The sequence below is a fragment of the Sceloporus undulatus genome, chromosome 5 (genome assembly GCF_019175285.1).
Source record: "Sceloporus undulatus isolate JIND9_A2432 ecotype Alabama chromosome 5, SceUnd_v1.1, whole genome shotgun sequence".
Classification (NCBI taxonomy): domain Eukaryota; kingdom Metazoa; phylum Chordata; class Lepidosauria; order Squamata; family Phrynosomatidae; genus Sceloporus; species Sceloporus undulatus.
In genome coordinates this window covers 117,010,544-117,037,033 of record NC_056526.1, presented here as the reverse complement: position 1 = coordinate 117,037,033, position 26,490 = coordinate 117,010,544, and the positions used below count along the sequence as shown (strand labels likewise).

Below are 26,490 nucleotides of genomic sequence, written 5' to 3'. Positions count from 1 at the left end.
TTTTAAGTGCGAAAATGCTGTGGGGAGAGGACTGACTACCCCATCTTCCAGTCCTGATCAAATTCTATCCCTGCTGTTCCTATTAATTCTTTTGAAAATTATAGGAGAGCCCAGTCAGCTACCTCCTACATCATCATGCCTTTGACATTTAGGTGCCAAAAGGAAGAGTCAAATTCAAAGTATCCGCAAATCACTTTGCCTTAGTATAGAATAGTAATTTTCTGGTGCAAAAATTGTGGATTTTAGTGTAAACAGATGGCTTAAATCTGAATCATACCAAACAAAACTCATATCTATGCCATTTGGGATTTTCTGTTACTCTTTTAATAAGATTTGGTTGGGGATAAAGGGCTTGTACTATGCACTTTTTATTGATCTAAATAAATAGCAACCATTACTAACAGTCAATGCCTGAATTCTCTATGTATGTTGAGGTTTTGGAGGGGGGAAGTTTCATTTTTCTTGCTGACATTCTTTACACTTTTTGTTATTTCAACCTCTCACTACTCTGGACACACCATCTATATTAGCATACACTGGTCTGATTTGAATAATATCTGTGCTATTTATGAGTTTTATTACTGTATTACATAGTAATTACAGAAGGACTGAATATCGGTCCTTGGTAAACCATCCTTGGAAGCCACTTACTGTGCATTCCTATACATCTGTATTACTGTTGTAGTTTTAGGAGCCTGCTTTTCATCAAATGAAAAGTGACTGATAGCCCTGCCCCCTTGATTTTGGCATTCCCTTGAAGGGAATTTTTGGGGTTCCAGAAAAGATTCTGGGGATTTGCTGGGAACCTCCCATGAGTCTGTGAGGCCCCTTCGAGACCATTCCTGCACCATATATCCCAAGAGATAGCTTGCAAAAAATTTGGGGGTTTCTTCTTCCTGAATTTGTGGTGTCCTTGCGACAATCTCCTTTAGGATCCCGTTTCAGTCTCCTTAGAAAATGAGGATCCGGGGGAGGGATTCACTGAGGGAGTCCCATGAGTCTGGGACCCCTTAGAGTCACCTTTCTGAACCCCAAATCCTCCCAAGCGAGCAGCAATCTTTGTTATGCAAAACCTAGCTTTTAGGGTGGGGTGTAACCCCTCCCCAAACTTATCTTAGGACCTCCAACCACTAAGGGCAGGTTCTGAGCCTGTCACAGCATCCCTGCAGGCATGTGAGGGAGTTCAGTGTGACAACTGTCGGTTGTCTTTGTCACGCAAATGTGGGTTTGGCGGTGTGGTGTGGCCTTTCTCAGAATTTATTCCAGGGCCCAGAACCACTAGGTCAGAACCAGTAGCCATCTTTGTCATACAAACCTGTCTTTTGAAATTGAGCGTTATACCTCTCCACGTTGTTCACAACACACACCACAGAGAGAGGTATAGGTTTCCAGGCTGGCAGAAGTTGGGGAAGGAGAAAAGGACCTTCACTCTTCAGCAATGTGCTTGGATCTGATTGAACCACACAAAACTGACTGAATTCCCCTCATGCTCCCATCTTAAAATTGTACAGCTGTAAGAAAAGAAGGAAAGGTACAACCTAGAGCAGGGGTTTCCAACCTTTTTGACTCAAAAAGCCATTTTTAGAATCAGTTTCTATGGCGGAGCTCCCAAAAGGCCTACCCTATGTCTTACAAATTAATGGTTTTCTTATTTTGATTCTTTTTGTTTCTTATTCTTTAATTCAATTTTTATTTCTTTCATTTTCATGTAGCAGCCGCCCGTGGAGCATCTGGGAAGTGCATAGTTTGGGAACTGCTGACCTAGAATGGATTTGTATATAGAAGGCAGAGATCTGTATTAATTTCTGGAACCCAAGAACAAATCTCTGTGCTCTGGATTCTTTCATTCTATATTGGAACCCTGCGTTCTCGATTCTTCAATTCTAAGTGTGTTTTGCACCAAACCCCTGGGCTCTCAATGGACATGGCTCCTGCTGATGTAGCTTGGGGTTTTAACACAAAGTTAGCCCTACAATCCTGACGTCTTTTACACCTAGGCTGACACTTTGGGGTTTTGGGTTCATTTGGTAATTTGTAGTTGCCAGTCACTAAATCTCCAGGGGTAACAGTCAGCTCTTGACACTTGTGCAACCATATTTCACGGGATAACAAAATTAGCAAAGGATTGCATTATGCAATGGGATCAATCTACTGGGAATTATTATTAGTACCACAGGTTTTAACTACTCAGTCCCAGGAGAGTTTGTTGTGTCCCAACCAGGGTGACCACACATCCTTCTTTTCCAGGACCTGCCCTCCATTTCCACCTTCTGTCCAGGAGGAATTTTAGAATGTCCTCCATTCTAAGCATGGCTAAGAAACATGGATTTACATTTATATGAGTGTTCTGAGCTTTTATTTGGCCATGTCCTCCATTTTTCTTGGATCAGTACGTAGAGAGCTCTTATAGCAAATTGAGACTAACTGAAAGGAAGAGGTTGGCAGCATGAGCTTTCCTAGACTTAACTGTGCTTCCTCAGATGCATTTGGTGGTCCATCAGTGCATCTGAGGAAATATACTGAAGTCTACTGAAAGCTCAGGCTGCCAACATCTTCTTTTCAGCTAGTCTCAAAGGTGCTACAAGATCTCAAGAACATTTTACTTTCTAAAAGGTGATGTGCAGACACTGCTTTGAAACCTATATAATGTAATTGTTTTCTAGCTGTCCACTAGTAAGGGGAATCTATTCAGAGCGATTATAAAGCTGCTTATGGTGCTATCAAAACGGAAAGGCTGAGGCACTGCTGAACTTGACTTGTAATTTCCTGTTTGGGTGGAAATAAAGGCAGCGAACTAGGACTCTGGAAAACAGGGTTTGCATCCTGCTCGGTCATGAACCCCACTGGGTCGCCTTGAGCAAGTCACACTTTCTCAGCCTCAGAGGGAGGGAATGGCAAACCTCCTTTGAACAAATCTTGCCAGGAAAACCCCACAAGAGGGTTGCCATAAGTTGGAAATGAACTGAAGTCAAGGGAAGTAATAGTGCTTTGGTCAAGCCTCACCTGGAATACCAAGAAACTGAACTGAACCAAACCAAGTTGGGTCCAGGAAAACCAGAAGTGGACCACGTTGGGTCCAACAAACCCAAAACTGGACTAAGTAAGGTCCAGAAAACCCAGAACTGGACCAAGTTGGATCCAAGAAACCCAGAACTGGACCAATATGGGCAGTTCTGGGCATCAAAATTCAAAAAGGATGTTGGCAAGCTGGAGCATGTCCAGAGGAGGGCAACTAAAATAGAGAAGGACATGGAAACCGTGTCCTATAAGGAGCGACTTAGGGACCTGGGTATGTTTAGCCTGGGGAAGAAATGGTTATATGATAGCCTTTTTTAAGTATTTGAAGGGGTGGATGGCCATCTCTCAATGGGGATGCTTTGATTGTGAGTTCCTGCATGGCAGAATGGGGTTGGACTGGATGGCCCTTGGTGTCTCTTCCAACTCCACTCCCAGGACATAGCATTCAAGCCTCTCTGCAGCTAATTTTGTTTATCTTTGGATATCAGCTGCTGGGGTGCTCCCACGGTCTTCCCTCAGAATCATTCGGCTTGTGGGCCCTCCTCAGCTGCTTCGTTCTCATGGTGCAAATCCACATGCATATTATGTATATTTAAATGGGACATATCGCCATCTCTCAGTTAAAGTTAAAATGAAAATATTTGGGATTTCTTCAGACACCCTGTATTCCCCTAAACAACCTGTATTCTCATTTAACTCATCCCAATTTGCTAATATAGGCACGGACAAGTGATTGTTCAAACATCCCCAGGGGCACTGGAATGAAAACCCAGTGGATATCAATGGCCCGGTGTATAATTTAGGCCCCATACAGACAGGCCAAAATAAAGCTGCTTCAGGTCACTTTGGAGGTATAAATAATAATAATAATAATAATAATTTTTATTTTTACCCCGCCTTTCCATAGTTATGATCAAGCCGGCTTACAAAATTTAAAACATTACAATACAAGATAAAAATTCAATATAAAAGTTAAAAGCATTACTACAAGGAACAGGAACAGGAAATCAATTAAATACACATGTGAAGGGCAAAGAGAAAGAGAGATTAATTTACAATGGTCCGGGGTCGAAAGGGAAAAAAAATAAGGGCCAGGAAAATAAACAATTTAACTAAAGTGGGAAGGCCAACCGAAATAGATACGTTTTCAGATTTTTCTTGAAAATATCTAGTGAGGCAACGGAGCGAAGCTCTACGGGGAGCTTGTTCCAAAGTGAAGGGGCAGCGATGGCAAAAGCCCTCTGTGAGGTCCGTGCAAAGTTTGACCTAGGGACCTCCAACAAATTTGTCCTGGATGTTCTGAGTGTTATGTTCAGCGCACACTATACACCAGTTCCTCAAGGGAAATTCCACAGCAACCACCTTTCTTGTTCTCTTTGTGAAGCAAATGGGTAGTTAATTCCCAAAGTCTGTCCATCATGGCCAAAATAAAGCTGCTTCGGGTCACTTTGGAGGTATGCTGTTTAAATGATGCATGCGTCTGAAGAGTCTGGAAGCTGCGCCAAAGCCATGATCCAGTTCTAAGGACCGAAATGCAACTTTAGTGCAGCTTCCAGGCCTTTTGCTGAATAATAATAATAATAATAATAATAATAATAATAATAATAGAAATACTTACTCGGGGGCTGCACAGATAATAGGCCAGCTTGATAGTGATATACATAAATAATTAAATAATAAAACTTTTTTTATATACCGCTTTTCCTCCACACCAAAGCGGTGTACATACGATAAAACTCTATGACACATGTCAAATACAATATTAAAAACAATTATAAAAATAGTTATAAACAATTCAATTTTTTAAAACAGTGTAGTTAGGATAGTTGGGATATCAGTTATGGGTAGTCGTCTAATCTAGTTGGAGAATACTTTCTCTAAAGAGAATCAGGAGGATATGCTAACTGGAAGAGATAGGTTTTCAATGCCTTCTTGAAGACTTCCAATGTACAACTGAATTGAATCTCCTCCAGGAGTGCATTCCAGTGAGTTGGAGCTGTCATTGTATAAGCTCTTTGGTGAGTCATTACCAGTCTCACCTTGGGGTGTTCAAGTAAAAATTTCCCCGTTGTTCTGAGTGCGGGGCAGATTATGTAGGGAGAGGTGTTCCCTCAAGTAACTTGGGCCCAAGCCATGTAGGGCTTTATAGGTAATAACCAACACTTTGTATTGGGCCCGGAAGCGAATTGGCAGCCAGTGAAGAGATTTTAATACGGGTGTTATATGGTCCAACCTTGAGGTTCCAGCGACCAATCTGGCTGCAGCGTTTTGAACCAATTGAAGCTTCCAAACCTGGTACAAAGGTAGCCCCATGTAGAGCGCATTGCAGAAATCCAAACAGGAGGTTACCAGTGCGTGTACTACTGTTTCAAGGTCCTTTCGGTCCAGACAGGGACGCAGCTGGCATATCAGCTGAAGCTGGTACCAAGCACTCCTGGCCATCACAGCCACTTGAGATGATAACTGTAGATATGAATTCAGGAGTACTCTCAAACTGCGTGCTTTGTCCTTTAGGGGAAGTGTGACCCCGTCCAGGACTGGATGGCAAATTTCCCTGCCCAAACTTGGGGTACCTATCACAAGTACCTCTGTTTTCTCTGGATTCAGCTTGAGTTTGTTTTCCCCCATCCATCCCATTACTGACCCCAGACAGGCATCCAGAGGAGAGGTGCCATCCTTTGTCACTGTATCAGTCGGAGACATGGAGAGATAGATCTGGGTGTCATCAGCGTACTGATAACACCACGCTCCATTGTTCCGGATGATCTCTCCCAGCGGCTTCATGTAAATGTTAAACAGCATGGGGGACAGAATGGCGCCCAGAGGGACACCAGATGTTAGCTCTCTTTTACAAGAGCAACTGTCCCCCAGCTTCACCATCTGGAATCTTCCTGAGAGGTAGGACCGGAGCCACTGGTGCGCAGTGCCCCCGATACCCAATTCTCTCAGGCGTTCCAGAAGGATACCATGGTCAATGGTATCGAAGGCTGCTAAGATGTCCAAGAGCACCAACAAGGTCACACTTCCCCTGTCCATGCCCAGACGGAGATCATTGACTAAGGCGACCATGGCAGTCTCAACTCCATGGCCCGCTCTGAAGCCAGTTTGTAATGGGTCCAGATAATCAGTTTCATCCAAGACTACACAGCACATTCTACACACCAGTTCCTCAAAGGAAATTCCACGGCAACCACCTTTCTTGTTCTCTTTGTGAAGCAAATGGGTAATTAATTCCCAAAGTCTGTCCATCATGCCTTCACCTGTCCAAGAGAGGCAGTGAGATTATAAATCCAGAGCATCAGGTGCTTATTTTTTATTTATATTTTTATTCAGAGTGCAGAGTTCACAGGTGTATAATATACATTTCCAATCTTATTACCAAGTCATACTATCATTAACTTACCAAATACTAATTTTCTCAAAACTAGCAGGAGTCTGGTTAGGTAGGGGAGAAGATAACTTTCGATTCCCTTTGTTAGAAACAGTGCCAGTGTATCATCAAGCACATCTGCCTCCACTGCTAGTCCCTTCACTTCCTCTCCCCACTGGAACTCAGATACATCACAAAGAAAAGGTGACATAGTGGTTACCATGTCAATATTAAGTAGGCTTGTGCCACACTGGGAATTTGGAGGGTGGTGTTCATATCAGTGGAGCAGTACATCTGCTCCAGGGTTTAGTCTGGACTTTTAAAAAGCTATGCAAAGCACTATTGGGGGAAAGAATTCAGCATATCTAAAGTGTCACCCTGAGGCCTTTAAACAGAGGCTGGGTGACCATCTCTCAATGGGGATGCTTTGATTGTGAGTTGTGCATGGCAGAATGGGGTTGGACTGGATGGCCCTTGAAGCCTCTTCCAACTCTATGATTCCTGACAGTAAAGGCTCAGAGTGCGGTGGAATCTCCTTGTTTGGAGGCCTTTAAACAGAGGCTGGGTGGCCATATCTGCCTTTGATAGTGTGTTCCTGCATGGCAGGATGGAGTTTTATTTCTTTATTGTATTTATACTCTGCTCTTCAGCCTCTGAGAGTGGCTTACGGATCCTTACACAGACTCTTCCCTGCCCTCAGGCTTACAATCTAAAAAGACATTTGACTGGATGGCCTTGGGGTCTCTTTTACGCACTGGCCCGAAGGGGGCGCTGGTTGGGGAGGCAGCGAAGCCACTCCAGCCCGAGGCTTACCCCTCCGCCAGGCCGCAAATGGCTTCCCAGGCTCGCCGGGCGACCCCTGAGCCCCTTCCTTCTTCTATCCTCAGATCAGAAGCAGGCCTTGAGTCCTGCCCAGTGGAGGAGGAGCCCAAGGGCCAGGCCCACATTTCTCCTCCTCCTCCTGCTGCTGCTTTGCTTTGCTCCCCTCCAGTCCTTCCCTCCTTTCTTCCTCTCTTGGAAGTGGCTGCCCTCCCGCCCTTTCTCCCTTTCCTCCCAGGTTCCAGAGGCTCACTGGGGTCTGGCTCTGCCTTCCTCCCTTCCCTCCTGAAGAGCCTCTCCAAGGCAGGACCGACTTAGGGCTCCATCGCCCAGGAAGAAGGAGGGCATCGCCTCTTCACTCGGGGCGGCTCACATCCTCCCCTCCTCCTCCTGAATTTCCCAAGGCATTGCAATCACGGTAGGTTCCTTCTCTGTGGCTGCCTTTCTATGCACTGCTGGCTATGGCTCTTGGGGAGGGTGTGTCTCCTTCTTCTATGCTCCCCAGTCCTTTGTTGTTGTTATTGGGTGCTTTCAGGTCGTTTCTGACTTATGGCGACCCTCTATCCTGGGTTTTTACCCCTCCGCAGGTTTCTTCAGAGGGGGTTTCAAATAGAATCATAGAGTTGGAAGAGACCCCAAGGGCCATCCAGTCCAACCCCATTCTGCCATGCAGGAACTCTCAGTCAAAGCATACTCCACAGATGGCCATTAAGTCTCTGTTTAAAGACCTCCCAAGGAGGGAGACTCCACTACACTCCGAGGAAGGAGTGTGTTCCACTGTCGAACAGCCCTTACTGTCAGTTAGGTCCTCCTAATGTTGAGGTGGAATCTCTGTTCCTGGAGCTTCCATCCATCGTTCCTGTTCCTGTTCTCTGGAGCAGCAGAAAACAAGCTTGCTCCCACCTCAACATGACATATCTTCAAGTATTTAAACAGGGATATCATATCAGCTCTTAACCTTCTCTTCTCCAAGCTGAACATCCCCAGCTCCCTGTGTTGTTGAGAATGAGGATGCTGGAGAATGTCCATAAGAAGGTGACCAAAATGGTGAAAGGTCTGGAAACCATGCCTTGTGAGGAGAGACATAGACCCCCCCTTCAAGTACTTATGGGGAAAGACTTAAACCCCCCAATACTTATCAGGAGAGACTTAGGGGCCCCCTTGAAATACTTAAACAGGACCATCATATCACCTCTTAACCTTCTCTTCTCCAGGCTAAACATACCCAGATGTGTTTAGCCTGCAGAAGAGAAGGTTAAGAGGTGATATGGTAGCACTGTTTAACTAATTGAAGAGATGTCATATTGAGGATGGAGCAAGCTTGTTTTCTGCTGCTCCAGAGAATAGGACTCTGAACAATGGATCCAAACTATAGGAAAAGAGATTCCATCTTAACATTAGGAGGAATTTCATAACAGTAAGGGCTGTTCGACAGTGGAACACACTCCCTCAGAGTTTGGTGGAGTCCCCTTCTTTGGAGGTTTTTAAACGGAGGCTGCATGGCCATCTCTTGGGGGTGCTTTGATTGTGAGTTCCTGCATGGCAGAATAGGGTTGGACTGGATGGCCCTTGGAGTCTCTTCCACCTCTATGATTTTATCCTCTAAAGTTGAGAGAGGGTGACTTGCCCAAGGTGTGTTTTCCGTGGTCAAGCCAGAATTCAGCTACCCAGCCCTACCCTTCCTCATCTATTTAGTTATTTTGTTAATTTGAGATGTATGTGCAGCTAAATGCCTGTACTGCAGCAACTCACTCAGAAACCACAAGGTTGTGGGTTCATTTCCAGTCTGGGACTCAAGGTCGACTCAGACTTGCATCCTTCTGAGGTTGCTGAGTACCCAGCTTGTTGGGGTCAATTAGCTTACAGTTGTAAACCGCTTAGATGCTATAGTTTTTTTGTGGTTTTTTTGGGGCTATGTGGCCATGTTCTAGAAGAGTTTCTTCCTGACGTTTTGCCAGCAGCTATGGCTGGCATCTTCAGAGAATGGTGAAACGTCGGGAAGAAACTCTTCTAGAACATGGCCCCATAGCCCAAAAAACCCACAAAAAAACCTATGGATGCCGGCCATGAAAGCCTTCGACTTCACATCACTTAGAGACTGCTTAGGCAGTATGAAGTGGCATATAAATGAAGCTGCTATTGCTATTGCTATTCTTCTTTCCCCTGTTTTGGGGATGGCTTTGCACATGAGCGTTTCTTACAGGGACTTTGAGGGAGGGGAGAGGTTCCTTTCCACATGAATCTAGAGGTCTCTCCTGTGTGTGATTTTTATTGATTTCCACATATTTTGAGCTTGGTAGGAGCTCATTCTGGCCTTTCAGCTTCCTCAAAGGCATCCCAGGCTCTTCCCTCCTCACATAAATATAATGATACAGCAAATGTGCCAGACTGATGTAATGGTTTTGACTGACCGTTTGTGGGTTTTCACACAAGGTTTTGCAATCCGACTTCCTGTAACAATCCCCAGAGCGTGGGGGAGAAACTGAAGGCATTTCCCCACCAAATAAGAATTCTGGCTGCCACATGAATTATTCCTTCATGCACATACAACACACCCTAATTTCTTGCATTGCAGAGAATGGGAATCTCAACATTGTTCCTTTTCTTGCACTTGTTCTCTTGCATTTTCTGTGTTCGTTTCTCATTGGTCACTTTGCGAGACTGCTCCATGTCTTTAAAGTGATTGTGTTGTCTTTGGGTGAGTGGGAAAACTAAGGGCAGATAGCAGTAGTTATAGCAAGTACTATTCCATTTCATAGTGAACTAAGCACACTCTAAGCAGTTGTATGTGGTATGCGGTTGTAATGTGGTAGAATTCAAAGATATAGCTGTGTTAGTCTGTAGAATCAGTTGTAGAGAGATCTTGTAACACCATGGGGACTAATTGAAAGAAAGAAGTTGGCAGCATGAACTTTCATAGACTAAAGTCTACTTCCATCAAGTGCATCTGAGGAAGTAAATGTAAGCCTACGAAAGCTCATGCTGCCAATTTCTTTCTTTTAGTTAGTCTCAAAGGTGCTAGAAGATCTCTCTGCAATGTTTTAGAATGTATAAGCCAATTGCCCCCAACAAGCTGGGTGCTCATTTTACCAACCTATGAAAGGGTGGAAGGCCAGATCAAGTTTCCTTTGTCAAAAATAGGGCTGTTCAGGATTCATTTCTTTTGTAATTTAGATGAATACAATCACATTGCGATGTGTATGATTAATCTGGAGTAACTTTCACACTCTGGCTTATTGCTCCATGGTCTGAACTGGGAAGGGTCCTTCACTCTTAGTGGCAGGATTGCTCAGCCATGAAACCTGAGTGACCTTGTCACTCTCTCTCAGCCTCAGGGGAAGGCAATGGCAAACCTCCTCTGAACAACTCTTGCCAAGAAAACCCCATAGTAGGTTCACCTTAAGGTCACCGTAAGTTGGAAATGACTTGAAGGCACATAAGAACAAATAAATATAATAAAAATAATAAGAAGAAGAACAATTCACTATTGATGCCCGATCTCTCTAACTTAAATTTCTTCCATAGAAAGACAGGCATCTTTAGTATACATAGTTTGACTTCTGGGAGAATCTCCAGAAGCAACTATATTTTCCAATAACATTGCATGCTACAATATTTATTGTTGCTCTGTTATGTACGTTCAAGTTGTCTCTGAATTAGGAAGGCTGTTGCATAGGATTTTCTTGGCAAGATTTATTCAAAGGAGATTTGCCATCTTCCTCTGAGTGTGTCACCCACAGAGTTTCTGTGACTGAGTGGGAATTTGAACTCTGGTCTTGGTGTCTAGTCCAATAGTCAAACCATTACATCAGTCTGGCACATTAGTTATAATTGCTGTATCATTATATTTATTAACTACATTTGTGGCCTGAAAGAAGTTCTGGACAGAGTATGTGCAATTTTATCTCATCCTTGCAACACTTCTATGATGAAAGTTTGGCAGAGAATGATTAACCAGTGAACTTGTAGGTGTAGGTGAGGAATTGAAGCCACAGCCACATTCACTCAGCAACCCACCCGTGTAGGATTTCTTGATTCCTTTCTGGGCACTGAAGGCATCCTATAGAATTCTAAAGGTAAGCAGAAGATGCCAGTGCTTATCTTCACAGTTCTATATGGCTTGGGATTAGGTCCACTAGGGCATTGGTTCCCAAACATGGGTCTCTGAGTATAGTTAGACTTCATCTTGTACAAACTCCAGCCACCATCACATGTGGTGAGGGACTCTGGGAGCTGCTGTCCAGGAATATATGAAGACCCCAAGTGTCTAAAATCTAGTTGTTAGTCGGAATGACCCATTGGGGTAGTGAGGATTTGGTATATCAACACTTATGTGTAAATTCCATTGATTCAATCCATCTAGTCTGTTTGGGGAGTAATGGTTGAATTTACCCAAAGACTGGAAACTATTGTACTAGGTCACTTGGATTGGCTTATTTACAGAGTATAGATTTTACAATAATTATTCTGGCTCAGCTGTCCTATAATTTTGGTGGTTCCTATGGTATTAGCCTCATCTTGTTGACAGTACATGTATCCATTTCAGTAGAGACCTTACTTTTGCTGTAAGTTGTAACTATTGCCTTTCACAAATGGAACTTTGAGGAGATATGTTTTGTTTTGTTTTTTAACCTGGACATCTACTGGTAGTTCCATTTTGGAAAATACTCTGCAAATGGTTTGATTGGATGTAAACTAAGGACTATTTTAGGTTTCAAGTTCAAACTATCATCCACTAGACTAGCTTGTGATGCATCCTTTGAAACAGTACAAGAGTATCATTGCTGAGAAACCAGTCCATGGGGTGAGTGAGGGTAGACAAAAGGAAATACTTATGCAATATATAATCAAGTTAGTTCACAAGATGTTTGGTGTTCAGAAGGTTATCTGTTCCTAATGTGAATGCATATGTGCTAGATTAGCTACTCCTACCAACTGCAATATGGGGATCTTAGAATGGGAAGAAACTACAAGGACTGCCTAATCCAACACTTTGCTTCCAAGAATCTACTACTAAAGAACCCCTGAGAAGGTAGCAATGTAGTTTCTGTTTAAAATCCCCCAACAAAGAGAGTCCACTGTCTTACTGTCAGATAGTTCTTACTATTGGGAAATTCTTATGTTCAGTTGGAATTTTTTTTCTTACTGTTTGAATCCATTACTTTGGCTCCTACTCTCAGGAATAGCAGAAAACAAGCTTGCTCAACCATCTACATGACAGCCCTTCAGATATTTAAAGGTAGTTATCAAGTCCCTTCTCAGTCCTGTCTTCTCCAGGCTAAGCATACTCCAAACTAATCCTACTTTTTTATAGCCTAATCACATATTAAACTGATGGGAGCTGCATTCTAAGAACATCAGGAGAGCAATACATTGCTCATGATTGCTCTGTCAATTACTATGCTCTGAAATAGCATAGATAGCATTCCAGTGTTCAGAGGATATTTCATTTCATTTTTATCTACCAGGTGCCAAGGATAAAGGACAGGAGATTGTTTTCTTCATAATGTGTTGATGGGAATTTCCTAGAGCATTTGTCCAGAACTCAGAAAAGTTACTTTTGGGACTTCACCTCTCAGAATGTTTGAATCAGAATGCCCATATGAATTGGAGAAGTCTGGGAAATGTAGTTCCAAAAGGTAACTTATCCATGTTCTAGGCACTGTAGACAAGAAAACTTTGGACTGGGTAGACCTTTGGTTGAGTGCTGCAATGCAGTTCTTCTAGTAAGTGATTAAACAAAATAGCTGTGCCTTCTCCTGGCAGTGTAATATTGTTAAATCGTTTGCCCAAAAAACAAATAGAGCTGATGTGATTACAGTTGGGTCATATGCTAAGCCAGATGTGATCAACAGAGCCATCAGTGCTGGAATACAGACTCATTGAGTCCAGAATAGCTTGTATGTTCTGCCTCAACAGAGTTTCTGTGAGTATATATATTGGAAACCACAGCTGTGCTTGTGTGAGAGTCCAGTCAAACCAACCTCTAAAAAAGCCATTTAAAGGGAGAAAAAAGAAACCCTTGTAATTTGAACTGTTGGAGCAGCTACAGGAAGTCCAGCCAATCCACAAAGCAGGGCAAGGCCAACAACCAGTTGTGAAATCCTCACACATTGGGTGTGTATCAAAGAGAAAGAGAGTTTGTGTGTGTGTATTGTGCAGCAGAACCTTCGCCACACCATCCAAATTGCTGGTTCATTCCTTGTGAGCTGGTTCTCATCTAACTGACATGGCTTTTGAGACTGCCAAATTAGGAGGAGTTACAAAGGTTTTTGTTTGGTTTTTTTGGTTCCTTCGCTTTCATCCCTAAACTTATACTAGAGCTGAGAAACATTAATTTTTTTCAGCACATGAATATTGAGCATGTTGGAGAGACAGAGTCATCTCTCTTGTTCACAGCATCCTCTGTGTGTGTGTATAAAGAAATAGTATTTGGATAGGTCACCAACTCAGACCCAACATTTGTTAAATTATTATGAAACATCACACTGTACGGTAGCAAGGAAACAGCATTTGGTCAGGTGAGCTAGGTGGATTTATTGACTTCTATTTCCCCCCTGTCATGGACGGATCATTTCCTGGTAGAGGTGAAAATCAAGGCTTCTACCCAGATCCCCCCCGGGGGTGGTGGACCAGTTAGGATGGTCCACCCTCGAAGGCTGATGGAACCTGAAAGGTTCCAAGAAGCCTTAGAGGGGCTCATGGTTGGAAACGACGACGACTCTTGTTGATGCCCTTACCGGTATCTGGAATACCGGCCTCTCTGGGGCTATACACAGAATCGCTCCCAAGCGTCCTCTCAGGCCCGCTTCCAATCGTAAGCCCTGGTATACGGAAGATCTCCGGGCGAGGAAGCGGGTTCTGCGACGGCTAGAGTACCGTTGGCGGAAACACCTTTGCTTAGACGACAAGACTCTCCTAGACCGATTGTTAAAGGACTACGGAGAGGCAATACGAGCAACAAAGAATTCGTTCTATGGTGCTCGTATTGCGTCCGCTGAGTCGCGTCCGGCAGAGTTGTTCAGGGTGGTCAGGGAGCTAACTCAGCTCCCTCCTGCCCTGAACCAGATCCTTGAACCTTCTAAGGCCTGCTGTGACCTGTTTAACGACTTTTTTGCGGATAAAACTTCTCGTATAAGCGAAGGTCTGAACGCCGACGTTATGGCAGAGCCAAGGGTAGAAGTGTCCAGAGCCTCCGTGGACTATGTTACACTGGATCAGTTTGAGTTGGTGAGTACCGAGGATGTGGACAAGATCCTCGGAAGTGTTCGGAAAACAACCTGCTCTCTTGATCCCTGCCCCTCATGGTTAGCGGCCCAGGGGGGGACCGGTGGTAACGACGTTGTTACGCCGGATAATTAACACCTCTCTCAGGGATGGGCAATTTCCATCGGATCTTAAATTGGCCATTGTAAGACCGATCCTAAAAAAAGCCCTCCCTTGACCCCCTGGTACATAATAATTATCGGCCTGTTTCGCTGCTACCATTTTTGGGGAAGGTGATCGAGAGGGCGGTTGCGTTCCAGCTTCAGACGGTCTTGGATGAAACGGATTATCTGGATCCATTTCAAACTGGCTTCCGGGCGGGTCACGGGGTTGAGACGGCCATGGTCGCCTTGGTCGATGATCTCCGTCTGAGCGCTGACCGGGGAAGCGTGTCCCTGTTGGTGCTCTTGGACATCTCAGCGGCTTTCGATACCATAGACCATGGTATCCTTCTGGGGCGCCTGGCTGAGGTGGGAATCGGGGGCACTGCGCTCCAGTGGTTCCGTTCCTACCTCTCTGGGAGGTCCCAGATGGTGCAGCTGGGAGACGTGTGCTCCAGCGAGCGGGCCCTTAAAACCGGGGTCCCTCAAGGAGCCATTCTGTCTCCCATGCTATTTAACATCTACATGAAACCGCTGGGAGAGATCATCCGGAGACATGGGGCGCGGGGTTATCAGTACGCTGATGACACCCAAATCATTTTCTCTATGTCTCCGACTGATGCAGTGACTGGGGATGGCGTCTCTTCTCTCGTGGCCTGTCTAGAGTCAGTAATGGGCTGGATGAGGGACAACCGACTCAAATTGAATCCAGAGAAAACGGAGGTACTAGTGATAGGTTCCCCCGGTCCAGGAATGGCGGTGGTTCCACCTGTCCTGAACGGGGTCACGCTCCCCGTGAAGGACTCCGTGCGCAGTCTGGGAGTGCTTCTTGATTCGTCGCTTCATCTGACTGCTCAGGTGAATGCGACGGTCAGGAGCACTTGTTATCAGCTTCGGCTGATTCGCCAGCTGCGCCCATACCTGGACCGGAGGGACCTAGAAACTGTGGTACATGCTCTGGTAACTTCAAGACTGGACTTCTGCAATGTACTCTACATGGGGCAACCCTTATACCAAACTCGGAAGCTTCAACTGGTACAGAATATGGCAGCCCGGCTGGTCACTGGTGTATCCAGGACCAGCCACATAACACCTGTACTTAAAGATCTTCACTGGCTGCCTATTCGCTTCCGAGCTCAATATAAGGTGTTGGTTATTACCTATAAAGCCCTAAATGGCTTGGGCCCAGGATACCTAAAGGACCGCCTCTCCCCGTACAATCCGCCTCGCACCCTCAGAACATCTGGGCAGCAATTGCTGAAGGTGCCTGGGGCCAGGTTGGCTTCTACTTCAAGAAGGGCCTTTTCTACAGCTGCCCCAGCCCTTTGGAACACGCTGCCCACCGAGCTCCGCTCATCTACCACCCTGGCCCAATTTAGGAAGGATCTCAAGACCTTCCTATTTAAACAGGCATTCCCCGATTAAAAATCCTGCGGGCCTCCCTCCTCTCCCGTGGCCATGAGGACGGGCTATGGGGCTTTTATTGTTGTTTTAGATTGTATATTGCTGCTTGTGTGCTTTTAACTCTGTAATTGTGTGCATTGTTGCACTGTTGTAAGCCGCCCTGATCTTCTTGGAAGGGCGGGATAGAAATAAAGATTTTATTATTATTATTATTTATTCTAGGAACAGTCTTTTGTGAAAAACCTGGTTTATTTTTAATAATGTTTCATACATTTTGCTAAGTATTTTGTTGCAGTCCTCTGAATTGGCATAAATAAAGCTTTAAAGTGTTTTCTGACACAGATCATGCACGTGATTAAGCAGAAACAGTTAACTATAGGAAATTCTTCTGTTTAATTGAGGTGTAATATAAGAATATGCTTATGTTTTAGTGTCTGAACTACTCTAAGCTAAGCTCTTCCAATTTGTTTCTTCCTTCTTACCAGAACAATCATGTTTGAAATTAAGAAAATCTGCTGCATTGGGGCTGGTTATGTTGGTGGGCCAACATGTAGTGTCATTGCTCATATGTGTCCAAAGATTAAGGTCACTGTGGTTGATGTCAATGAAGCTAGAATCAATGCCTGGAATTCTGACACACTTCCAATTTATGAGGTAAACAATTTATTTAATTGTATAATTGAAAATGCTGCTTTTGACCTATAAAACCCTATATGACTTCTTGTTACTGTTGCTATGTGCCTTCAAGTCATTTTTTACTTATGGCAACCCTAAGGCAAACCTATCATGGGGTTTTCTTGGCATGTTTGTTCAGAGGGAGTTTGCCATTGCCATAGGCTGAGAGACTGTGACTTGCCCAAGATCATTCACTGGGGTTTATGCTCAAGTGCGGAATAGAAACCCTGTTCATCAGAGTCGTAGTCCAACACTCAAACCACTGCATCACACGTTCACTCTATATGTCTTGGGTTCAGGTTATTTGAAGGACAGTATTTCCCTTTATGAGCCAATTAGCATTCCAAGATCATCCAGAGAGGCTCTCCTCTCTGCCCAACACCTTCTCAGGCTTGTTTCATGGGAACAAGGGAGAGGGCCTTCTCAGTGGCTGCTCCTAGACTTAGGAATTCCCTCCCTAGAAAGGCCAGGATAGTCTCATCCCTGCTCTCCTTTCAGTGTAAATACAATTTTGTGCCATCAGGCTTTTCACAATGGTGAGCATTGGGCTTTTAAATACTGTACAATTGCACAGAGATTTTAAAATACATTTTACTGTTTTATAAATAATAACTTTATTACAGCCATTTGGCCAGCACAATTACAAAATATTTTACTGTTTTAATATTTCATGCTTTAACTTGATAAATTGTTTAATGGTTTTTAAATGTTGTATTTATACTTTTAAACATTTTTGTATTGTTTTTAATTTGTATGGGTTTTAATTTTCTGTGAACCGCTTCAAGTCCCTATATTGGGAGAAAGGCGGGGTATAGTAATAATATACATTTTAACCTTTTCCATATATTTGCCTGGCTGTTTCTTCCATGCTAAATCTTCTTGTTACAACCATCTCTAAAAAGGCATGCCTTCATTATTAAACATGTTAATGCTATTAATTATATTTACATCTCATTCTTCCTCCAGTGAGCTGAGGGTGGCAAACATGGGACATCCTATTTCACCTTTACAGTTGCCAAGTCAACAAAGTAAAGTGAGAAGTAGTTGACTTGCCTAAAGCCACTGCACAAACTTAAGTGAACTTTCTACAATGTGTATGCTGTTCATTTGCTCAGAGTTCTCCTTGTGGACTTTGAATCAAGGTCTACTTGGTTAAATAAACACAATCCAAATTCAGCAGATAAATTTTGATGTAGGAGAGTTTGGTCCAATGGAGCCAATTCCTGATGATGGACCTATTAAAAAGATATTGTACCAGTGGAATGCTGGGCATACAGACAAATAATTTTGCGTACTCCTCTAATGTTGGCTATTGTCTTAGAAATTGCCACAGGTTATGGCAGAGAACATACTATATCCTGTGTTACTTTTAAACTATCTTTTGAAGAAAACAAAGCAGAACAGGAAAGGTGAATTCTCTTAAGATGTCTTTAAAATGTTGAACTTTAAAACACTTTCTTATTTGCTGAAGATATGACGTGAATGCGTGACTTGTCAGCTTAATCTGTTGCTGGAGTTTATTCTTATTGTAATCTAAACTGTAAAGAAATGTGACCTTTGTTACAGTCTTGTGCCCTATCCATAAGTTGTATTTTAACCCAGGATATAAAACAGTGGTGGGGAACTTACAATCCTTGGACTCTATGTACCTCTTAGCCTAAATTCAGAGGTTCTATGTTGGCGAACAATTCAAACCTCTGGCAAGAGCCACTTCTTCCTCTACGGGCCTTGACTGCTGGATGATGTTAGAGGACAAATGAGAACAATGGGAAACACATCAGGAGAGCCAAGAATAACCACATAAAGCCATGGCATAGCAAGTAGAAACACACAAGTCCCCATACATAAGTTCAAGGCACAGGGCATCAGTTCTCAGAAGGAATGGATGTCCAGTCTTCAGACAACTTCTATTGCACCTTTTTGCAGGGTCTGCTGGGAAGCTGAAGCCAAGGGATTTTCAAGGAAATAAAGCAAGGATAAGCAACATGTAGCTTAGTGACCCATATCTGACTTCCCTCCTGCCACTTTTTGTAGTCCCCAAGGCTGCTGAATTTGAGCAGTGTGGCAGAAAAACAAGCCATATTTGCATGTTACAACTAGATCTTGGAGTGGGGCTTGTTTTAGAGTATCATCTCACTCCAGAGCAAGTGTAAGTCTAAAACAGAACAAGATATTTGCTTCTCCCAAGCTGCTTGTTTTACTGTCCAGATCTGGGGACTGGCATGTGCTACAGATTTTGGCAATGTACTGCAGTGAGAGGTATGGACCATGGTAGGCTCTGGAGGCCTTGAGCTGGAACTGTTGAGGTTGCCCATGCCAATTGAAAACAGGGGGGGGGGGGAGAGAACATTTCTTCTTCCAGAAGTTGTGGCGGCTACAACTCTCATAATCTTGTGCAATTGATCATGCTGTCTGGCAGACCTGAGAGCTTTCTGGAGGATCTAAGTTAAGCTTGTATATCTTGACTAGGTATGCCAAGGAGGCAAATGTCAGGTAATAGTCTTGGATTTGGATTAGGAAGACCTAATTTAATCACTATGCACCTAAGATCATAGAGCTAATTACTGTATATCAGATTAAGGGGCAAAATAGACTGGTGGAAGGGGCAACTTGAAACACCTCTTCCAAAACCAGATTGGGGCCATAGCAACTGCATTGGGGCCATAGCAACTGAGGCCCCAGTCTGCCTTGAAGCCACCTGAAAAAGCAGTGGCAAAAAACAGGTTTTCTGCCTGCACTGCAGCCGAAGACTGGCTTCATTATACTATGGTGGCGTGCAGCGTGTAAATGCTACACTGCCAAAGCCTAATGAAGCCACCCCTGTGTAAATGGCTGGGCAGCTACAGTACCAGGTGGTTTGGGAGCGTGCAGTGTGTAAACGCTGCATTCCCAAGCCACCCAGAAGGTGGCACAAAGGGGCAGGCTGTTTCGCTGCATACTCACTTAACAAGGCTGTTGTGGTCATATAAACCACAGAGGCTGTCTTCATTTTGACATTTCTGTTGTACATCAGTATGTTTAATGTCTCCCTGAGCACACTTCGTTATACTGGACAACAAGTTCTCAAGAAATGGTGTTGACATGGGACCAGTTTATTCCTGAAGTTTGAAAAATGCATACTGTACCTTCATAATATCAGCTAATTTTTATTCTGGGCAAGACACTCTGCAGGGGGTTAACCTATATACCTGCTTTGTGTTTATCATATATAGTGAGTTTAACAGGGGCTACAAAAGTAATAATTGATATGCAGGCCAAGTTTTAAAAGAATAAAATATTGGAAGGAGATATCCCTTCCTGATATCTCTGCTATTAAGTATGTTCCATTTCATAAGAAGCTTTTTTGAGGAAGCCACACTGAGCCAGGCAGGCCAGAGGCAGTTAAAATTATTAATGAGATTAGCACCTTGGCAAAATCTAAACAAGGTGGCTATACTGTTTGCTTAGGTTTTACTCATGTTTTTATTACTGAACCTTTCTACTGATCTTTTTCTAGCCAGGGCTAAAAGAAGTGGTTGAATCCTGCAGAGGCAAGAATCTCTTTTTTTCCACCAACATTGATGATGCCATTAGAGATGCTGATCTTGTGTTTATTTCCGTAAGTCATTACTACTACTGTTGTTGTTGTTGGCCATCAGGCTTGCTTCAGCTTACAAGAACCTTATGAATGAGAGACCTTCATGAGGCCCAGTCATCAACAACTCAGCTCAGCTCTTGGAACCTAGGGCTGTTGGTTCCTTCATTGAATCAATGCATCTGTAATGCAGTCTTTCTCTTTTCTTACTGCCTTCATCCTCAGTAAGCATTATTATATTTTCCATGTTATGTCATTTCATGATGTGTCCAAAGTACAATTACTTCAATTTAAACATTTTAGCTTCTGGGGGGATTCAAGTTTGATTTACTCTAGGACCCATTCATTTATATTTTTAGCAATCCTTGGTATCTACAAAATGCTCCTGAAGAGCTGCATTTCAAATCTGTTGAACTTCTTTCTCTCAAATTTCCTCACTGTCCAGCTTTCACAACAGTACTTAGAAATAGGAAATATTATGGCATGAGTAATACATTCTCTGAAGATGCCAGCCACAGATGCTGGTAAAACGTCAGGAATATATGCTTGTAGAACATGGCCAGATAGCCCAAAAAACCCACAAAAAACTAATTTGTCTTCAGCTATTCAAATCTGAACTGGAAGCAATTGGAAGTTGGACAAAACTAGGTCACTTATTGTGGCTGTCATAATGAACTTTTCTCAGCTGTTATGCACAGGTTGTTGGGGACAGTGAAGCGGAATGTGAGTTGGAAGAAAAAATACTTCAACTGTTTATTGTGGGCTCCACAAGCATGTATTCATGAGGCTCATTACCAATATATTTGTATAGCTATGATAATTGTGAGCAGTATATATGCTTCTAAATATCAGGATTTCTCCAGAGAAATTACAGAAGGGGTTACTGAGGCAGAATTACTTGCCTGTTCCCAGGGGAAATCACAGCCCTTTTCTGTCCTTTACTCAGAAGTTAGCTCCTTTGACTTTACTGGACTTCTGGCAAATATTCAAACCTGTGTGCCCTATTCACATTTTGCAATCCAGGTTCCGATTCAAAGTTTCCCATCCCTTAATGGAGATGATGGAAATTGCACTCTGGGACTTGTAGTACACAAATCATGTACTCTGTCCCTGATTTCCAAGCCCGCTGTGAAAATCTGGCCATGGGAGGGAATATTTCTAATTAAAAACTCAGAATTATTTTGTATTTTAGAATTAGATTACAGTGAAATAGAGACAAAGAGGCTCAGCAGCTAAAATGCACTCTCACAACTGGTATAAATAAGAAAACGTGTGAAATAGTAATTTCCCCTCCAGAATAAAGATCACACAGTATTGCATGAATGGCCCTTTCATAAATCTTGCATGAGCCCACTGGTACTTACTAGCTGTAGAGCCACCCTGACGGTCTGTTAAAGGATGGACACGTAGATGAGAAATCTCTCTTTATTGGTGGGAGTCATTTGGGCAGTTTTTCTTGAGTCTGTCTGTTCATATAAATAGGATGTAAGTTGACAGTGAAGCCATTGACCATATTGGCTGGGGGGTTCTGAGAGTGTAGTTCAAAAAAGTAATGTTCCCAACTCTGCTGGTTTATTATAGTATAGCAGTATTTCCATGCAAAAAGCTATGCTGCAAGCCTCCAGGCTGTCCATGTCAAGGATGGCAAGTTTCTCAGTGTGATGCCAGGGAGGTCTCTGTTGAGAAAAAACAAGAGGAGCAGATTCTTTAAAGTGAGTAGCTCAGAAAGCAAACCTGATCTAGTAGCATTTATAGTAGAGATGAATAGCTGTGGACAGCTTGAGGGCTGGAGCCTACCCCACTCCCCAAACTGCATAACTCACACTGCTTTTTTTCTGGTTACTTCTGGTTTTTAAAGTTCATCCTTATGGTCCTTCTTAAAATGCAGAGGAGGATTTGTAATTATATAGAGACTTCTAGACTCACATCCAGTCTAACTCCCAACACGCAGGAATACACAAAGAACTACTGACAGATGGCCTTCCAGCCTCTGTTTAAAAACCTTCAAAGAGGAGACTCCACTACACTTCAAAGTAATGTATTCCACTGTGAAAGAGCTCTTACCGTCAAGAAGTTCTTCCTAATGTTTGGGTGGACTGTAATTTGAATCCATTTCTCCAAGTCCTAGTTTCTGGAGCTGTAGAAAACAAACTTGCTCCATCCTCAATTTGTCATCTTTTCAAATATTTAAACATGATTATCATGTCACCTCTTAACCTGTTCTCCAGGGTAAAACTATGTCCTTTAGGCCTCTAGAAGCATAGTTTTCTGTTTTTAACCAAATTTGTGTGTGTGGTGTGGCCCATTTGTGTGGCCCATTGGCTATATAATTCTTAAAATGGTTTATTGACATCATGCCTCATCACATGATCAGCTTTGGCCTCCACTCAGAAAATCACTGCCCATCCGGTCATAACCCTATGTTCTATCCTTTGCTTTTATCTTTGTAAGTGGGCACAAGCTCACTTAACCTTTGCCTAATACCTTTCAAGTTCCAGTCCAAAGCTCATCATAGATTTCATTCTCTCTCTGTCTCCACACCATTAACATACATGCACACTCTTGCTCACACCCAATAACTTATTTTATGGACTAGTCTTCTATAACCTGGTCCCCTTTAGTTATGTTGGGACAATCCTAGAAGGCTTTGTAAGAATTGTAGACAGCACATCTAGAAGGCACCTTAACAGAAAAATAGCTCTGCACCTTAACAGAAAAATAGCAACTGTTATTTATTTGTTTGCTTTTGTATTGCTTTTGTTCGCTTTTGTATAATCACTTTCATATTTATCTGTTAACTAGGTTAATACCCCAACAAAGACCTATGGAATGGGAAAAGGCCGAGCAGCAGACTTGAAATATATTGAGGCCTGTGCGAGACGAATTGTGCAAAATTCAAATGGTTATAAAATTGTGACTGAGAAAAGTACTGTCCCTGTCCGTGCTGCAGAGAGCATTCGCCGTATCTTTGATGCCAATACAAAGCCCAACTTAAATTTACAGGTAGGATTTCTGCCATTGTGATAGTGAATAGATTTTGCCTTTATTGACATGTATCAAACCCATTTTTGGCCTTTGCATGCAGGTTTTGTCTAACCCAGAATTCCTAGCAGAAGGCACAGCAATCAAGGACCTGAAGAATCCAGACCGGGTGTTGATTGGTGGTGATGAGACTCCTGAGGGCCAGAAAGCTGTCCGTGCGCTGTGCGCTGTTTATGAGCAGTGGGTGCCCAATGAGAAAATTCTTACCACTAATACCTGGTCTTCTGAACTTTCCAAACTGGTTGGTATCATTTCATATTCTCATATCAGAGAAGTAAATGAAGTATAAAGTGTCAGCTTAGCAGCACTTGGCCTTCCTCTTTCATTAGCCTTTGACAAGCGCTGTTTTATGATATAAAAAGCAAGCAGCTGTTGAATAGCCCCACAGATTTCATATTTTCTGTATTGCTTGAAAGAGATAAGAATTTGCTATACAGAGCAATGGCGATGCATGCACATGACCATGCTGCCATTAGGGACAACAGAACGGACCTCACTTCGCCTCCAGAGGCTGGAAGATGCTGCTCCCAGTGGCCAAGCAGCTATTCTGGGGCTTCTCCACAAAATGCAGGTGCTGAAGCTGCCTCTTCCTTATTACAGTGCACCCGCGTCTTACACGGGTACAATAAACGCAGCTTTCAGCATATGCTGAAAGCTGTGCCGGAAGAAGCCTTGATGTGCCCCAGAAGGGGTAATAGCGTGCGCTCATGATGCGCACTGCACCACAAGCATGAGCCCCATTATTTCTAATGGGGCTTGAGCACATGTGAAATTCCCCTTATATGGGGGGGAGAGGTGTCTAGAATGGATCCCTGCGTAAGGGAATAGCCCACTGTATTATTATCCTTTGTCTCTGCTCCTGAACCTTCTGGGACCCAGAAGGAGGAAGAGGATCATCTGTTTTCGGGGAGTGCAGGGGCTACTTGGGCAGCCAGAAGGAGCCCTTCCCGCCTTTGGGGGCTAGAGGGGGGTGTCATTGCCTTCACCTGAGGCTGAGAAATGTGATTTGCCCTAATTGTTTTTGGGTGTCTTCAAGTCGTTCCGAATGGAAGCTGTCCCTAATGGCTGGGTGGCCACATGCACGCACCACCATTGGGGACAATGCAGGCTTGCCTTCTGCAAGTGGATGGCAAGCTTGCAGATTCTGAGGGCGGACTATAATTATAAGCTAATACACCAAAGTTCAACCTTGTGCAGAAAGTATTCTTATTGTTAACTGCCATCATGTCAACTTCAGCTTATGGCGACCCTGTAAATAAGAGACCTGTAAGTCACTCTGTCGTCAACAGCCCTGCTCAGGTCTTGCAGACCTAGGGCCATGGCTTCCTTGATTGAATCTGTCCATTTGGTCTTATTTTCCTGCTGCCTCTACCTTACCAAACATTATTGACTTTTCTAGTGAGTCATCTTCTTATGACAGTGTCAGTTCAGTCATCTTGAGGCTTGTTTTCAGGCTTCATTTCCTCTAACACTCATTTATTTGCCTTTTTACCAGTCCACAGTATCTGTAGATCTCTTCTCCTGTACCACATATAAATTGAGTTGATTTTCTTGCTGTCAGCTTTTTTCACTGCCCAGCTTTCACTACCATACATAGAAAAGAGAAAGGTAATTCCATGGACCATAGTCTTCAATTAGTCTTCTAACCTTAGTCTTCAATTAGGTATCTTTACACTTCACACAAGTATTCTACATAGCATGGGAGTATTCTACATACAAGTAACTGGAATTTTCTATGATCCAGTTTTTAATATTTTTTTGTTCCAGTGCAGATATTATACTTGATTACATATTGCCCATCCTACATGCCAATGAATGTAGCATCTTGAGGTTCTTTTCTGTTCTTTCCATTCTCCAGGCAGCTAATGCTTTCCTTGCCCAGAGGATTAGCAGCATCAACTCCATAAGTGCCCTTTGTGAAGCAACGGGTGCTGATGTTGAAGAGGTTGCAAGAGCCATTGGAATGGACCAAAGAATTGGAAATAAATTTCTGAAAGCCAGTGTTGGTAAATTGGACAATATGCTGCTTTTGATGTGATGCAAGGGCTGCCTTTAGCCCAGAGTTGTCCAGCTTGTGGTCCTTCAGATGTTGCTGGAACAGTTCCCAAAAGCCTCAGCCAGCACAACTATTGGCCAGGAATCATAGGGGCTGTAGTCCAACAACATGTGGGAGCTGCAGATTCCCAAGCTCTGCTTTTGTTGAAGTATTGTTTAGATGACGGGCTGTTATAAGCAACCACTACGGCATTCTTAAATTGGCCTTCAGTTCAGATTTTCTTAAATCACTGTCACTGTTTCCAGACATTTGCTAAATGCACCAGCTTTTAATTAGCCTTTAAGCTACATAGCTTTTTATAAAGAGATTTAGGGCAATTGATTGTGCAGAAACAGCCATTGATACTACAGAGCTTATGCTCTCTCTAGTCAAATAATGTTGAGGAAAAAGCTAAAGCATCCTTCCTCAGCCTGGTGGGCCTCTGATATGTTGGACTGCAGTTTCCATAATGCTTATCCAGAATGGTCATACTGGCTGGAAAGGATCAGATTTCCTTTGGAATTAAAGAAAATGATTCATAACCTTTGTAAGTGAAATGTGACTACAGTGCTCCCTCCATATTCATGGACTTGCAATCTGCGAATCCCAGCATCAGTGAACAGCGTGATGGTGGGGGGAGTGGCAGGAGAGGAAGAGGCAGAGGAGGAGGAAGGTGGTGGCAGGAGGAGAGGAGAAGGAGGAAGGAGGCAGTGGCTGCAGGGGAGAGAGGAGGAGAAGGAAGGAGGCTGTGGGAGGAAGAGGAGGAAGAGGTGGAGGCAATGACAGGGTGAGGAGGAAGAGGAGGCAGCCACCCACTGTGGTGAGAGCAGTGAGGCAGGCTTTGAATGGTTGGGGCCGCAAAGTTCCATTGGCCCCAGTGGTGGTGCGGCTGTGTGGCCTCGCCACATTGAGGACAATGGGACTTGATCATCTGCAGAATTTGGTATCTGCAAGGGGATCCGGAATGGATCCCCTGCAGATACTGAGTGCCTGCTGCTGTGGGAAGCAATCTGGGGTTCCTTTTGCTTAGGCCTCCCCACTTTGAAAATGCCTGTTCTAGAGAGAACATGGTAACACTGATAGGGTCATGGGAAAGCATAAGCCAGGAATGGGAGTTTTGTAGCCCTCCAGATATTGTTGGACTGCAACTTCCATCAGCCCTAGCCAACATAGGTGAGAAATGATA

At 43.6% G+C, this 26,490-nt stretch overlaps 1 protein-coding gene across 5 annotated transcripts in view; it reads left to right on the top strand.

Moving 5' to 3' along the window:
* The first annotated feature begins 7,369 nt into the window (after nt 1-7,369).
* UGDH (UDP-glucose 6-dehydrogenase) overlaps nt 7,370-26,490 on the top strand; it is a 29,217-nt gene continuing 10,096 nt past the window's right edge. Inside the window, exons 1-7 of one of the 5 annotated variants that reach the window (XM_042469089.1) lie at nt 11,229-11,283; nt 12,388-12,446; nt 16,464-16,632; nt 20,150-20,251; nt 23,030-23,230; nt 23,313-23,510; nt 25,128-25,275. In XM_042469089.1, coding sequence (XP_042325023.1) covers nt 16,471-16,632; nt 20,150-20,251; nt 23,030-23,230; nt 23,313-23,510; nt 25,128-25,275 — 811 coding nt within the window. In that variant the 5' untranslated portion in view covers nt 11,229-11,283; nt 12,388-12,446; nt 16,464-16,470. Of the gene's footprint in view, nt 7,626-11,129; nt 11,284-12,387; nt 12,447-13,000; nt 13,134-13,363; nt 13,476-16,463; nt 16,633-20,149; nt 20,252-23,029; nt 23,231-23,312; nt 23,511-25,127; nt 25,276-26,490 lie in introns of those variants that run through there. The other 4 variants (XM_042469088.1, XM_042469086.1, XM_042469090.1 and 1 more) reach the window with 4 other exon arrangements.